Source organism: Alosa sapidissima, chromosome 21 (assembly GCF_018492685.1).
Source record: "Alosa sapidissima isolate fAloSap1 chromosome 21, fAloSap1.pri, whole genome shotgun sequence".
NCBI classification, from domain to species: domain Eukaryota; kingdom Metazoa; phylum Chordata; class Actinopteri; order Clupeiformes; family Clupeidae; genus Alosa; species Alosa sapidissima.
Window position 1 is genome coordinate 20,196,136 of NC_055977.1, and position 14,790 is coordinate 20,210,925.

Sequence of the window (14,790 nt, forward strand, 5' to 3'; positions counted from 1 at the left end):
ATATTAAAATGTTTGCGATCGTCATTTCCGTGAAGTGCACGGAGTTAGTGTTTGATATGAGACAATACTATTTTGTTAAAATTTGCGCACTCCGCCAGTAAGCACACAGTGCACATAGTGTACTACACAAAAGTGTACTCACATAAGTACACCAATTGAGACAGACTCATAGATATATGTACTGATTACGATGAGTTAACGTTACATAAGTTAGCTGGTAGCAGCTAAACCTCCACGTTAACGTTAACCAGCAGCACATCATCTTCAGCCTAACATTGTGACAGTAACATACTAGGCCTAGCACTACTAGCGAATGTTTTATATAAATTATATGAATATAATAAACTGTAACTTACTGAGAACTAAGGTAGGCCTAATATAAATGAGACTGCCAAAACGTTAACGTAACATAAAACATTAACGTTAATGCCACCTTCACAGCAACAGCAACTATGATAGCTAGCCTAACGTTACTTACTTAGTTGATCCAACAAGCATGGATGAGTTTGTAAGTTAGACAGTACAACGTATCATACATAGACTGTACACATGCCCGAATTTAATGTAGTACAATTTCACAATGAAACATTAACGTTACATAAAGAAATGCTTGCTTACCATTAAGGTGGAGCTGCGAACTTGACAGAGTGCTGAACACCGTTGGTCTGACTGACTGAACTGTTGCTCAAAAATGATCTCCCGCCGCCGGACAGTTCAAACGTCGTCGCGCGGTGCACGTTTCAATCACCACGTCAAAATTTCCCAGTAAACCATAAATCCATGACTTTTCAATATCTTTTCAAAATGATGATTTAGATGGAAAATCAACATAATATCAATGTCACCTTGCCAACTGATTTTCCGCCATGTTTTTTCAAATTCTTCAAAAAGCTGACAAGTGAGGGAGGAGTCAGATTTATTACTGTGTTATGATTCGCAGCAAATTTTTATTACTGTAGTTTGACCATTTTTGACCATAATTCATAGCGAAACTACAGCAACATACTGTATTCACAAATACAGTACACATTTTTCTCAAAAACAGCAGTGATGCTGTGAAAATCACAGAATCTTGTTACAGTGCAGGGGTGGGATCCAGAAAGGACCACGGGGCAGGAATCAAACCCAGGTCACCGGTGTAGGTGCCCCAGCCAGTTGCGCCACAGCTGGGGCCTACACAGCTTCCACATACTGACTTATAATTATTTAATAAATATACTTTATTGTTACTCTTGCGTGGACATCCCTTATGTTTCATATGCCTGAGCCAGCATGTGTGACAACTGCTTAATGGAATTGGTTAATGTCATAAAAATCTCTATCCTCAAATTCACTTATTTGAACTCCATAGGAGAATTGTAAAGAAGAAAGAGGAAGATATTATTCATGCTAATTGGTGTGTGGCTGTTTTGTTTTGTTGTTTTGTTGTTTACCTTTGGTAAAGTTGACTAAAAAAAGTTATACAAAATAATTTTGGTGATTTATTGTAATCTCACAATGAAACCAATGAAAACAAAATTCAACCTCGAAGGTGTATTCTAAGAAAAATCTCATAAAGGAATAATGTTTTTAACACAATTTATTGGCACCTCTAGAACATCTTATGTAGTCCTACAAAATGTAACAGAAACATTTTCCTATTTATATTCAACATTCACCAAGTCCCCCCCAAACATCATCAAAAGTGACCTCACTGCTAATAGATTTAGAGAGTATGCCAGAATAAAAGCCTTTCCATTCATTTAATTACAACTGGCAGGAGTTACTGAGTACAGCGACTTTGTCTGGAATTGTTTTGTCAGATGAAAGGACAATTGCGCTCTTGGGCAAGAAACACTTTAGGTGGGTTTGGCATAGAAAAATTACTATATTGAAAATAACCACATGCCATAATGAGAATTATGGTGGAGAGGCTGTGCTATAGGGGCGGTGCTAGTGTAGTGGTTAAGGAGCTGGGCTAGCGTGCAGTAGCCTAAAAGTTGTGGGTTCAATTCCCTGCTTCCACCATTGTGTTCTTGAGCAAGGCACTTAACCCCAAGTTGCTCCAGGGACAATGTAATCCCTTGTAGTTGACATATGTAAGTCACTTTGGTCAAAAAGTGTCTGCTAAATGTAATGTAATGTCATGATATTGGCACTGTTCTTATTCCCAAAGGCTTTTGGAACCTTATTAAGGTTCTTGGTATCACCCCAAGAAAAACCTGAACATTTTTAATGGAAATTTCTGCCAAGACACTAAAAGATTTCATTGGATAATTCATCAGGTCAATGAACTAAAAAAAAGTCCAGAACAAAACAAAAATGGTTTACAGAACACAAAGTCAAGCTTCTGCCAATGCCATCTCAGTCCCCTGATCTAAAGTCCATAAAAACAGTGGGGTGAGTCAAAGATGAGAATGCACGAGGAATCTGGACAATCTGAGATTTTGTATAGACAAATGGTCCTAAATCTCTTGGTTTGTACTCTCATTGGAGAATAGTATGACCTATTTTATTGTCAAAGGGAGGCTTAAGAAGGTATTAAAAGCAGGGGTGTCAATATGTGTGCATTTTATTTTAATAAGAATCATTCTAGGAACTGTATCATGTATTGTATATAGGCTACGTGTATCTTTCAGCTTTCTCTCAATTCTAAAAAAGTGCCAGGTTAATTCTTCATTAAGAAATATTATCACATTAAAACTGCAATGATTATGTCTTTTTTCCACTTATGTCTTTAGATATACCGGTAAACTAACGGTTCTATTTTCAGCAAACTTTTTTCTGTCAATTAAAGGTAAACCTTGTGTACTTCAAGCAGTGAAATTAAACTAAAATTGTTACATTAAACTCTTACCAAATCTTTTCAGAAGTACAGCATCTTGCATCTTTCTTGTAAGCAAAGGTTTTATATAGCCATTGGTTGTGTTGAACAGTGTTGCCACCTCTACTCTTATGCCTGTTATCATATAAACCCCACCCACCCCATGCTGGATAAGCAGTTGTGGTTCATGGGTTTTTGCTGTTTTGGAAATCAGCTTCAATGGTAAGGACGGCAGACGGACCTGCAGAGCAAATTCAAATGTGCTTGCTTGGGTTCACCCAGCCTAGCACCCTAATAGGCCATGCTTCTAGGCGTTGACCCATTATAGCACATTCCAAAGACTTTCATGGGGTTAAGATCGGGATTCTGTGATGGCCATTTTCTGTCACACTGTGTGACTTACACACACACAAAACAAAACAAAAAATGTGAGAGAGGGAGTGTGGTGTCAGATGTTGGGATCCAAAGACTATTTTTAATCTATAAATCTATAAAACATGGTCAGCAGTCGCCTATGTGAATCCCCTTTTGGGCAAAACCCCCATTGCCATGAGTTATTATAAATAATATGGATTAGTGCTCCTATTAATCCCTATTAATAATTAAAGTACACATATCTATAGGGCATCACCATCTTCAGCTGGATCACAGTCAGTAACAAAAATGACTTTTGTGCCAACATTTCATGTTACTAGAATTTTTCCCCAAGTGAAGTACAACATTTAGCACATCAGGCAAATGCTCAGCTTTAATGCAGTACCTTAAAATACTAGCTTCATAATACTGATGCTACACTGAGTTACAATGCATAACATGGAGTCTGACATTGCAGATATGCACCCCAAGCACTTGATATTGCACTGTGTAACATAAATGTTGCATTAAGGAGCATGACCCTTTTTGTCAGTTTTAAACAAACTGGGTACTAGTTAAAATTAGACAAAAAGGGTAATTCCTACATTGTGCTATAGGCAGAGCTGTACTGTAAGTCTGGCTTCAGAAAGTAAAAGTTCTGCCATGTATTGGTTCTACCTGTGCACTTAACATAGGTTATTTCATAATTAGCTGGTCTACCTGGCTGAGTTGTAAAATAGAATCAGCTGATTAAGTGAATGGTTGGAACAAAAATGCAGGACTTTTACTTTATATGAAGCTGGACTTTTGCGTTAGGCTACTTTAAAGCAACACCAAAGAGTTTTTTGTACCTTAAAATAATGTTTCCAAAATCGTTTCAGTGGTTCATCAACTCGTAACAGGGTGAACGGCACTTTCTGCATTCGCTTTGCCGCCCTCTATCGGCTATAACCGCACTATGTAAGTTTGCTGCATCGGGTAGCGGATCTGTAGTTCGATGGAATGAGACATGAGAAACTACAAATTTGACTTGCATCTGATGTCGCAATACATCGTACTTTCATAAAATCATGCAACTTATTCTACCTTGTCTGTGGACATTGTTATTTGCAAAGCTGTGCTGGATAAACAAATAGTGCGTGCGACAGATGAAAAGTTCTTTGGTGTTGCTTTAATACACATACAGTGGATTAACAATCACACTCTTAAACCATGTGGAAGATTCCAGGAATTGATCAAATGAAATTTGCATATGGTATTGTATTAGTTTTGAGTGTAGTTTGAATGGAGGACTTCTGTTAGAGCTTTTTCAAACTCATCTGATAGAATTGTATGTATGATAAATAGGTTCTTGTATTCCTCTGTTACCTATAGGTGGAGCTGTATGACTACAGATTACAATGCACAATGCATCTCTTGCAGGGACTTACCAGGAGCTGAATCACAAAATGATTTCCTCCATATTGTATCATTACGTTCATCAAGATCTGAAGTAATTCCTCAGCAGTAATGCAGTTTGCATACCATTGGCATTTATGAGTTCGGAGAGATTAGGCTATATAGGCTGATGTATTTTTACAGTACATTATGATGTACTGTGCACTGGCGTGGCACAGGGGGTGGGGGCTAGGGAGGTGCAGACGACCGTCCCCCACAGGGTTGCAGAACATGGAGTCTGACATTGAAGATGTGCACCCCAAACACTTGATATTGCAAAATGTAACATAAAGGGAAAGGACCATGACCCTTTTTGTCAGTTTTGAACAAACTGGGTTCTCAGTATGTTAAATTTAGACGAAAAGAGGAATTCCTTTCCTCCTCCACAGTGCCACTCCAAACAATACGTTTGAAAAACATGTCTTAATGAGTGCCCTTCTAGTGTTGTAAACGTAATGCAACACCCTATAAGATGCCCCTTAAAATGGTCTATACTTGACATTCCCTATGTGTGCCCTTCCATTGCAAAAGGGTGCCATTATGGAGGGCCCTTTATGCTGCCCCTACATGAAGGTCAAAGATTCTATAGTTAACTTTATCAACCATCTCTTTGAAAGTGTTCCAAAGGGTGTAATTTCCTATATAGAATGCAGTGGAATGCAGCCGTATAAATTGTGCTACATGTGAGAAAGAATGGTCAGTATAGGTGCTCCTAGTGGATAAAATGTAATGCAATGAAATAAAGGGGGTCCCTATATTGCATCAATTTAGGGAAGTTTCCTAATGGATGCCTGAAATGGAAATGTGGTAGGTGCCCTTACAATGGGATAAACTTGAGGTTCCCTGCAGGTGCCTTTCTGATGGAAGAAAAAAAAAAAGATAGCGCTATGAAGTACCCGCGAAATGGAAAGGAACACATCCCAGTAAAATGAGATGTGGTGCCCTTACAGTCATGCTGACATAGCCTAACTGATGAATAGAAAAATATTTATGTTATGATGTTATGAGCCATTCAAGTAGGCTATATAAGCCAATTACTTTGGTCGTGTTAGTCAAAACGTCATTTAATTTAAGCAAGGGGCACAATATTATTGTCACAATATTAACTGGCTATGTTGAGAAACAGGGTTATATGGACATCTTCCAGAAAATAGGCTAATGCAAATAGTAATAATTATTATTTTATTATACTTTTAAATAGTTTTACCAGAGAAACTGGTTTTACTCTAAACTACACATTTTGATCTGGGAACGTGAATTGGCTCAACCACTCACTCCCTTGCTGCAGATTATTTTCAGTTTCAGAAACAAACCATATGCAGCATTTTCTGCCATGGAACAGATGACGCTATGCTGTTCTTAAATATCATTGGGTGTAAATCTTAGGGAAATTAGGGATTGGCCTCCACTATCATATTCGTTCTGTGCACCACTGAAAAATGGTCAGTTGCCTTACTCATTACCAAGTAAGGAGTCAAAAAATACAGCCTGTAACCCTTTATTAGTTATATGGTCTACACCTAAAGAAGAAAAATGAAGGTCGTTGTGCTTCTACTTGGCCTGTGTTGCTTCCACCAAACATCTGGAGGTTAGTTTGTTCTTTTGTTGTTTATTGTATATGGCTAATGTTTGTTTGTTTTTTGGTTAAGTTGCTGTTCAGACGCCGATTTTATTTTTAGCCTAGCCCTGGGTCTTAACTTAGCTAATTTGGTCCAAAGCGGTTTAGTCTAAGTCACAATGAATAAACCTACATCAGCATTACAGTTCATTGACAATTTAAAGTAGCCCTATAGTTATAAAGCCTACATACAAATATACCAACACTGCTTAGACTAAATATCGTAACACCCCCAATTATCGCCACTTTTGTTCAGAAATTCTAAAACAACGATGTTTTTTAACACTTCAAAATAACATTTGCTAAATTAACCTTACATTTTTCGGTAGCCATAGGTGTGTAGATTTGAACAAAATCTGGTTTGGTTCCTAACGGGAGCATTTACTGCCCGAAATATCCGATTTTGTTGACCACGCTCGGAGTTATAGTGCTGGCCCGATGGGGTGCCCCCATTTCCACCGCCATTTGTTCCGGCCATATTTTCCGCTTATCGATAGTTCCGTTTTTTGGTTCCGTTTTTGGTTTAGGTATTAGTAGTGAGTATTTACAATATTTAGGTGGCTTGGGTGTTTCATTTCATCAGATGACACACACAATGGGATGATATGTTATTTATTTTTGGCAATAATAGATACATTAAATAGATAAATACATAGATTAAATAATAAATAATAATAAATCAGCTTTCTCTCTCATACACTCACACACATACACACGGATCAACATCAATTCAACATTCATTCTTCAGTCGGGACTCGTAACGGGCAGATATGATGTGGCACCACTCACACACAAACTCCTCATCATCGTCGTCATCCCAGTTGTCCCACTGCTCACATGTGCAGTGGAACCACTCCATGCACAATGGGCAGAACACCCATGGCACAATATCTTCCTCCCCTGGCGGAAAAATCTTTTTGCACCTGCCACAGACATCTAACAGAAAAGTAGGCAAAAGAAAGGTGAAGTTAATATATATATATATATATATATATATAGTGTGTGTGTGTGCGCGTGTAATTTCTTATACTTTTAATTGTAACATTTTACCTTTGTCTTCTTCCTTTGGTATTTTTTTGGCCCCTCCTGATTTCTTTTTTCTCTTCTGACCTGCAAGGTAAACTATTTTTAATTTTATTTATTTTTTTATTTTTAGTCAATTAAACTCTATTTACCTTCTACCGGTGCTGGGGCCTTCCTGCAGCTGGGGTTTTCCCTGGAGGCCGTGGCAGGGTTGGTGGTGGTCCCTAGGCCGATGGTACTGGCTCGCTCCCTCCTCTGACGGGCCCTCTGCTCCTTTGCCTCTCTGGTCGCTGCTAACTGCTGTTCTTTTTCCTGTATGAGTCTCTCATACTCCTCCCCAGTGATGACCCGGGCATCAGCAGTAACTTTCCTCCTAGTGGTTCTCTGAAAGGTGATCTGGGTCAGGACCTCCGCCAGGTCACGGGGGATCAACCCTGCTTCCACCAATGGGTGGTTCACCAGAGGGTTCTGAGAAGGGGTCAGGGAAAGTGGGGAGTCTGGTGGTTGGGAGGAGCCTATGGGTGGAGGGGGTGCAGAGGTCGAGGGTATGGGTGGAGGGGGTGCAGAGGTCCCCACTGGGGAGGAGGAGGATGGTCCGGCGGTGGTGGTGATGGCGTTGGTCGGGCTTCTGCTTCTACGACCAGAGGGCATGAGGCGGCAGGTTTTGATGGCCGTCCTATCAAGAGGGAAGATGCCACACTCCTTAAACCCTCCCACCGCAACCCCTTTAGCCTTAGCCCGCTGGTATGGATAGCGGAAAACTTTAGCAAATTCTGTCCGATTTACTAAGTATGAATTTTTGAAATGGCAGAGATTGCCAGCCATCTTAGCAAAATCTGCCTTTAAAGGGCCAAAGAAACCCACGTCCAGGGGCTGAAGGACATGTGAGGTGTGTGGCGGGAGATGTAGCAATATGATACCCTCACTCTTAGCTGCCTGGACAATTGGTGGTGAGAGGTGGGACTTGTGTCCATCAAATATAAGGAGCAGAGGGCGCTCCTCCCTTGCGTGAAAGACAAAGTGATGGAACCACCGTAAAAAAAGGTCACTATCTATATACCCCGCCAGAGATTTCCCATAGAGGGCATTTGGGGGGCCCCCTGTTGTGTACCGGCCCCCAGGGAAGTACTTTGAAAAAATTATCAGGGGTGGTATGTCCTCCCCAGCTGCGTTGAAGCAGGCCAGCACTGATATATGGTCTCTTGTGCCAGGGACCCGTTGAAATGGGTGTTTCGTCCCCCGCCCTGCCACTACTTTGCCCCTGCTGTTTTCCATGTTGAATCCAGTCTCATCGCAATTATAAATCTGTGCTGGTTTATCCCTCAGCCCATGCTCATCCATTGTTTTTTCTAACAAATCAAAATAGCGCATCACCGTCCGCAGAGTTGCATTGACAGACCTCGCCCGGTCGATGCTCTCAGGGGTCCTCATACTTAAAACAGCCGCGTGCCTCTTCTTAAAACAGCTCCACCACTTTTTACCTAGTGGTGGCAGTTCTGGCTGTCTGCTTCTCTTCCTCATCACCGCGGTGGCATATGCCATGAGCCGGGCCTTTGTGAGTGGGAAACCATAGTCTGCACAGTACAGGCAGTACTCCACCAGAGCTTGTTCGTCCTCCACTGAAAGTTTCTGGCTTGGGCCTGTACGACAGCCATGGGAAACCCGCCCACTCACTCTGTCCCTCAAGGTGCTACGAGGGACTTTGAAGATCCGACATGCCCGGCCTACTGACATGCCTGCAGCTACCTCCTCCATTGCCCGCACCATATTTTCGTCTCTCCACTGTTTTTTTGTTGCCATTTTCTATAGCTATGATTAGAAAAGGAAAAGAAAACTAACCTTTCAATACACTTCACTTTCTAGTATTTTAGATATTTATTACTATTATTAGTCATTACTATTATTATTCATTACTATCATTAATGAATCATTATCAATCATTATTATCATTTGTTTTTCATATTAGTGTTGCTGCGTGAACAGCGCATGAAACATCTGGTGGGGGACTGAGAGTCCAATAGGCCAAACTATATTAATATAAAGCCAAATTCAGACTACATTTAATGTTATACACTTCACTTCACGCGCATTAGCTCCGACTAGTGGCCAACGACTGAAGTGAAAAACCGTTAAAAACTTTGGGCTGAGGGCTCAAGAGGTTAACGTTAAACCAAGTCAGATTCACGTCGCAAAATCAAAATTCCACCAACTACTTTATGCAGTTATGTACACGCAGCATTATAACACTATTTAAACCACTTAAAGTGGCTGTATTTTGACATTTTTGGTACAAATACAATTTATATACACTTCCGGGTGGGAACTTACGTTTTTTGTGGGAATCCGTTGTCCTGGTTGTTAGGGAAATTAATATTAAGTGACACATACACGCAAAACGGCGGAAACACGAGACAGACGGAAATGGGGGGCGTTCCGATAGCATTTAACCGAACAAACACCAAAAACAGATTTAAAACGCGACTCTAAGTAATAAGTTAATTAGGCTATAATAATTATGTAGTAAGCTAGGCCTAATAATAGAGGAATTAAGGCTAGATAAGGTAAACAGGTGAGTATTGATGCTCTTTGAAGATCCCAAATGAGATAAATCATTACACGAATTAAATGGGGAATCACAGAAGAAACGACTCTTAGCTTCTTCAGCTCATTTGCATTCATGAAAATTCGGCGCAAGAAAATGCGCATAGCATGTGTTTCCATCCACTGTAATATAGGGCTGATGATGGAAGGTATCTTGACACCTATACATGTAATGCAGTCATGGTTTGAATCCTAATGGAACTTCTGTCTCTCCTCTCTTTTTCCTTCTGGGATGTGGATTGTTGATATTGATGTGAAGAGCAAGAATTTAAAAGTTCATTCACCACATTTTAGCCCGTCTTTATGCCTCACCCGTCTCATCTTGGTATTTTAAAATGTTACTATAATATTGAAGAATATTTTTCAAACTATTTTCTTTTATTGCCCAAATATAATCTTAAGCATTTTTCAAAGCACTGCGCAGTGACCAGATGTTGATCTATCACAGTGGTCCTCAAACTTTTTCTTCAGAGGGCCAGCTTACTATACTATATTGCCATCATGCCATATCAATACAGTAGATCAACATGGAAATAGCTCAAATGAAATAATACTTATAAAAAGACTTTAGCATTCCTAAAAGTATATTTTATTCAAAATGTGTGAACTCTGTGTCTTTACATATACAGCTTGTGAACAAGCAATATCCTACAAATAGGCTAATTTAAAGATCTCAAACAAGGAGAGTTTGTTGAGTGTGGAAGTGAGAGTGCTGAAAAAAACCCATCTGAAATGATCACCATCCTAACTTTCACTCACCTGGTAAGAACTGAGTGAACTCTGCTGTGAATATTTAAACGAGTGAATAAAAAATAGAAATAATTATCCCAGAAAGTCCCAAAAATATTATTTGAATATAAGTTAGGCCTATTAACAATTAATTGATCAACTTTTAGAATACCTTGAGCACTAATGCAGTCAGCATAGGCCTATCTTACATTGTTTGCAGGTAGGCCTACATTTCATTCCGTTTTCAATGGCAAACTCGAAACAGCGCCAAAACAACCACCAGTGGACAAAAAAGTATAACATGTGTACTGTTAAGATTTGCCATAGAGAATGAATGGGGGAAGTTACAGAGGTTATAGTTTGACGGTGTCATACTCCTGGGCCCAGTTCCCCGAAATCATCTTAAGCCTAAGAGCGTCGTAAAGTCCCTCTTATGAACGTATTAAGATTTGCCGACTGTTTCCCAAAACCATCGTAGCTTAAGAGCGTCGTGAAAACACTCGTAGATCTACGAGTGCTCCAGAGTTCTCGTTACCGGCTAAGAGCGTCTTAACAGTACTTCTCACTGAGGTCACTGTGGGATAATTTTTATTTTTCTCATTGAATGTTTAGTATACCTTATATACATGTAGTGAAATCTAATTGTCATCTCCTTACTCTGACCCTTGTGTTTTCTAAAAACTCCTATGTTGGAATGTTTAGTTAAATTAACCCGTGTCACCGAACTGTGGGTATCCCTCAGGATGGGGGGTCATAAACATTTCTTATCTTTGTCAAAACACCAGATGGTTAAGTGGGGTCGTAAACATTTCTTATCTCTGTTAAGATGGTTAAGTGATTAATGGAGGGTGACAACTTGTGATTTTCCATGGGTGTGGGTAAGGTATAAGAGTTGGCTTCACCCACAGATGTGTGGGCTTGTTACTTTGACATTTCATGTGTGTAACATGCTCCCGGCGTCGTGAATAAAACTGCAGTCTCACACCAGTTGTCCTGGATTAATTTTGACCACATCACCAACAGGACATACAGAGGAATTACAACTTAGAATATATAATCAAATTTACGTTCCCATTCTTTATTGTGTTTACCTGTGATGAATCAGATTTTAACGTGCAAAATAGCATAGCCTACATTTAACGGTCATAATAATGTGATAAAAAGCGGACAAAAATGCAATCAAGTTATGAAACGAGACGTTGCCAGAATAGTTTGCCATTGTCTTTGCTAAGTGAAGGCTATATTTTATTACTGTAGGCCTATGAGGTAAAAGCAGAGAAAGGAACATGTGGTTTATTTAGCCTACAATTATTTATGTCTGTGTGTGGTATATAACCTACTTGGGATGCTTACATGCATATGTCAAAGTGTTTCTATTTTCGTATTGATGTGAATTAATGTGTAGATCCGAAGTTTAAACGGTAGGCCTATAGCTGTGACGTGCAGTCACCTGACATCACCATCAAATTAGAGGATATTTCAGAACTATTAACGTGGACAGCTCCCCTTAAGAGTATCTTAAGAGCAGTGCACGCACGTTCACGCTACGAGCATATTCGGGAAACAGTCGGAAAAACCAAACGAACGATCGTAAGATGATTCGTAGAAAACCCTCGTAAGAGCGTATCTCCGTCGTTATCGGGAAACTGGGCCCTGTGCAGGCCCGATGCTATATACCACGGACATGTTTTGGGGGGCCACCCAAAATGAGGTGGCGGTCTAGTTTGGGGACCACTGATCTATCATAACTTTTCCACTCTCCTTTATGTATAGCCTACAGTTTAGTCATTTTTCTAAGTGTTATAATGGCACATTACAGTTAAGATAACAATTCCTGTAAATCTGAGTTGGAGCATGACATTGTTCATTTAATTTCAGTTTCGATGATTAACTGTAAGCAGCAACTTCTGCCATAGCACAGATTACGCCAGTGCGTTTCTGAAATGTCATTGGTTGTGAGCGTGTCAAGGAAACTGTTATCTTCCTTATTAATTCTGTGAAGTCTTTAAAGGTAACTAGTTGTTTGGTTGATTTCTAATGAGCAACAGCTGAGAAGGATAGAAATCATTCTTAAAGGAAAATTCGGGTTTTTAGCACTTTAAGGCCCTTTTCTGGTTTGTTTTGGATGAACTAGAGTGGTGGACACCGAAATGTTGACGATTGGTCCTGTCTCGACTTTTCTGACTCGTTTTGAATTGGTCCTGTCTCGACTTTTCTGACTCGCCTTTGACTTCTCGGGGTGGCTGGCAATGGGCATACTGTAGTAGGCTACTCAAACATGTCCTAAAACAACCCTTAACGTTAGTTTTCAAAACTGTGCAACTCACCCGAGTGGTTAGTGGTGTTTCTGTTTCTTGCTGTTGGTGCTGAAGGTGCTGTTTCTTCACATCGTAATGTTTCTGGCTATTTTGAGAAACTGAAACAGACATCTTTCAGAAAATAATGAAAATATGCTTAAAGTGAGCGTACATGAGAATCACTTACTTAAGTCTTATTCAAGTAACAAATTGAATCAAAGATGGTCTTTTTTTATTTATTTTTTTTACTTTCAAATAGTTTTACTCTAAACTACACAATTTGGTCTAGGGGTGGCAGTTGGCTGACTTAATAAGCCTGTTGGTCAGATCAACCCCTCCCCACTATCTTTGCTGCACATTACTTTCAGTTTCTGAAACCAACCAAACACAGCAATTTCTGCCATGGAACAGATGACGCAGGTGCTGTTCTCAAATATCATTGGGTGTAAAACTCTTCCAGAAATTAGGGATTGGCCTCCACTATCATATTTGTCCTGTGCGCCAATGAAAAGTGGTCAGTTGCCGCATTGATTTCAAACAAGTAAGGGAGTCAAAAAACAGCTTGAAACCCTTTATCAGTTAGATGACCTACACCTAAAGAAGAAAAATATGAAGGTTGTTGTGTTTCTACTGATACTAGGCCTGTTTTGCTTCAATCAAACATCTGGAGGTTAGTTTGTTCTTTAATATGGTTGTATGGCTAATATAAATGTACTTGTTTGTTTGGTTAAGTTGTCCATACCGTTTAGATTTTATGTTTAACCTAGGTCCAAAGCTATAGTTACATAGTCCATTTAAACTACAGATTTAAACTGTATCCAACATGAATAAGTATTTAAAGACACATTTCCTTTTGAGCATTTTAGATTAAGGTCAGAACTTACTGATTATTTTCAGAAGATTTGTGAAATATTTTTTATATAATTATTTGCATTTTAGAGATGAGAAGTCCACAGAGATGAGAGAGAAGTCCACACAATTATAATTACCGCAACATGACATTACATGAAATGTATCATTTGAAATTAATATATTTGGCAATTTTTAAAGTATGTTATTAATTCATGCTCAAAGCTTTATAAAACTCTTGAAAGATTGCGTTTTCATATTTGTTTATTATAATTTCTTTATTTTCTCTCATTATTGCAAGATACTTGATGATTTTTACACAGCTACATGCATGTCTGAGCCAGTGTTGTTCTAATGGCACTTAAGTTTAACAATTCCATTAAGTCTAAGTTAGAGCATGAAATTGTTACATTTAGTTTCAGTTTTGATGATTAACTGTAAGCAGCAACTTCTGCCATAGCACAGATTGCACCAGTGTGTTTCTGAAATGTCATTGGCTGTGAGCGTGTCAAGGAAACTGTATTTTGGATCATGGCATCTGCCTTATTAATTCTGTGAAGTCTTTGAAGGTAACCAGTTGTTTGCTAGATTTCCAACAAGCAACAGCTCTATAATTAGTAATAGATATAAGGAAGGGAAATATGAAGATCGCAGCTGTCCTAGCAGTCAATTGTTGGCCGCATCTTGTGTCTGGAGGTAAATTTGGCACCATAGTGCTAGCCTATTTTTCAACCAGAAGCATGACCTGCTTGATAAAACCACTGACAAACTTTATTTACATTGTCTGTGTATAGTGACCACAAGAGGTCATCAGTTATGTTTTAAAACATTATTTGGTTTTAAATACATTCTCCATCCACACTAAGGGTGTCAATTTTATATATTCAAATTTATATATTCAATTTTATATCGAAATCGATCGAAATTACATTTCAATCTCGAACTTAGAACTTAAAAGTAGAATCGACGATGCAGCCACACCCCCAATGTCACGTCCAGCATGTATGCCAAGACGCACAAACACACACGCACAAACTGCAGCTTCAACACTCCTCTTATTTTAGGCTGCAGCCAGTTAA

General features: G+C 39.3%; 1 protein-coding gene across 3 annotated transcripts in view; it reads left to right on the forward strand.

Moving 5' to 3' along the window:
• Positions 1-6,024: 6,024 nt before the first annotated feature.
• Positions 6,025-14,790, forward strand: part of LOC121695507 (putative HLA class I histocompatibility antigen, alpha chain H) — a 32,672-nt gene continuing 23,906 nt past the window's right edge. Inside the window, exon 1 of one of the 3 annotated variants that reach the window (XM_042076412.1) lies at positions 6,025-6,182. In XM_042076412.1, coding sequence (XP_041932346.1) covers positions 6,128-6,182 — 55 coding nt within the window. In that variant the 5' untranslated portion in view covers positions 6,025-6,127. Of the gene's footprint in view, positions 6,183-13,379; positions 13,533-14,790 lie in introns of those variants that run through there. The other 2 variants (XM_042076413.1, XM_042076411.1) reach the window with 2 other exon arrangements.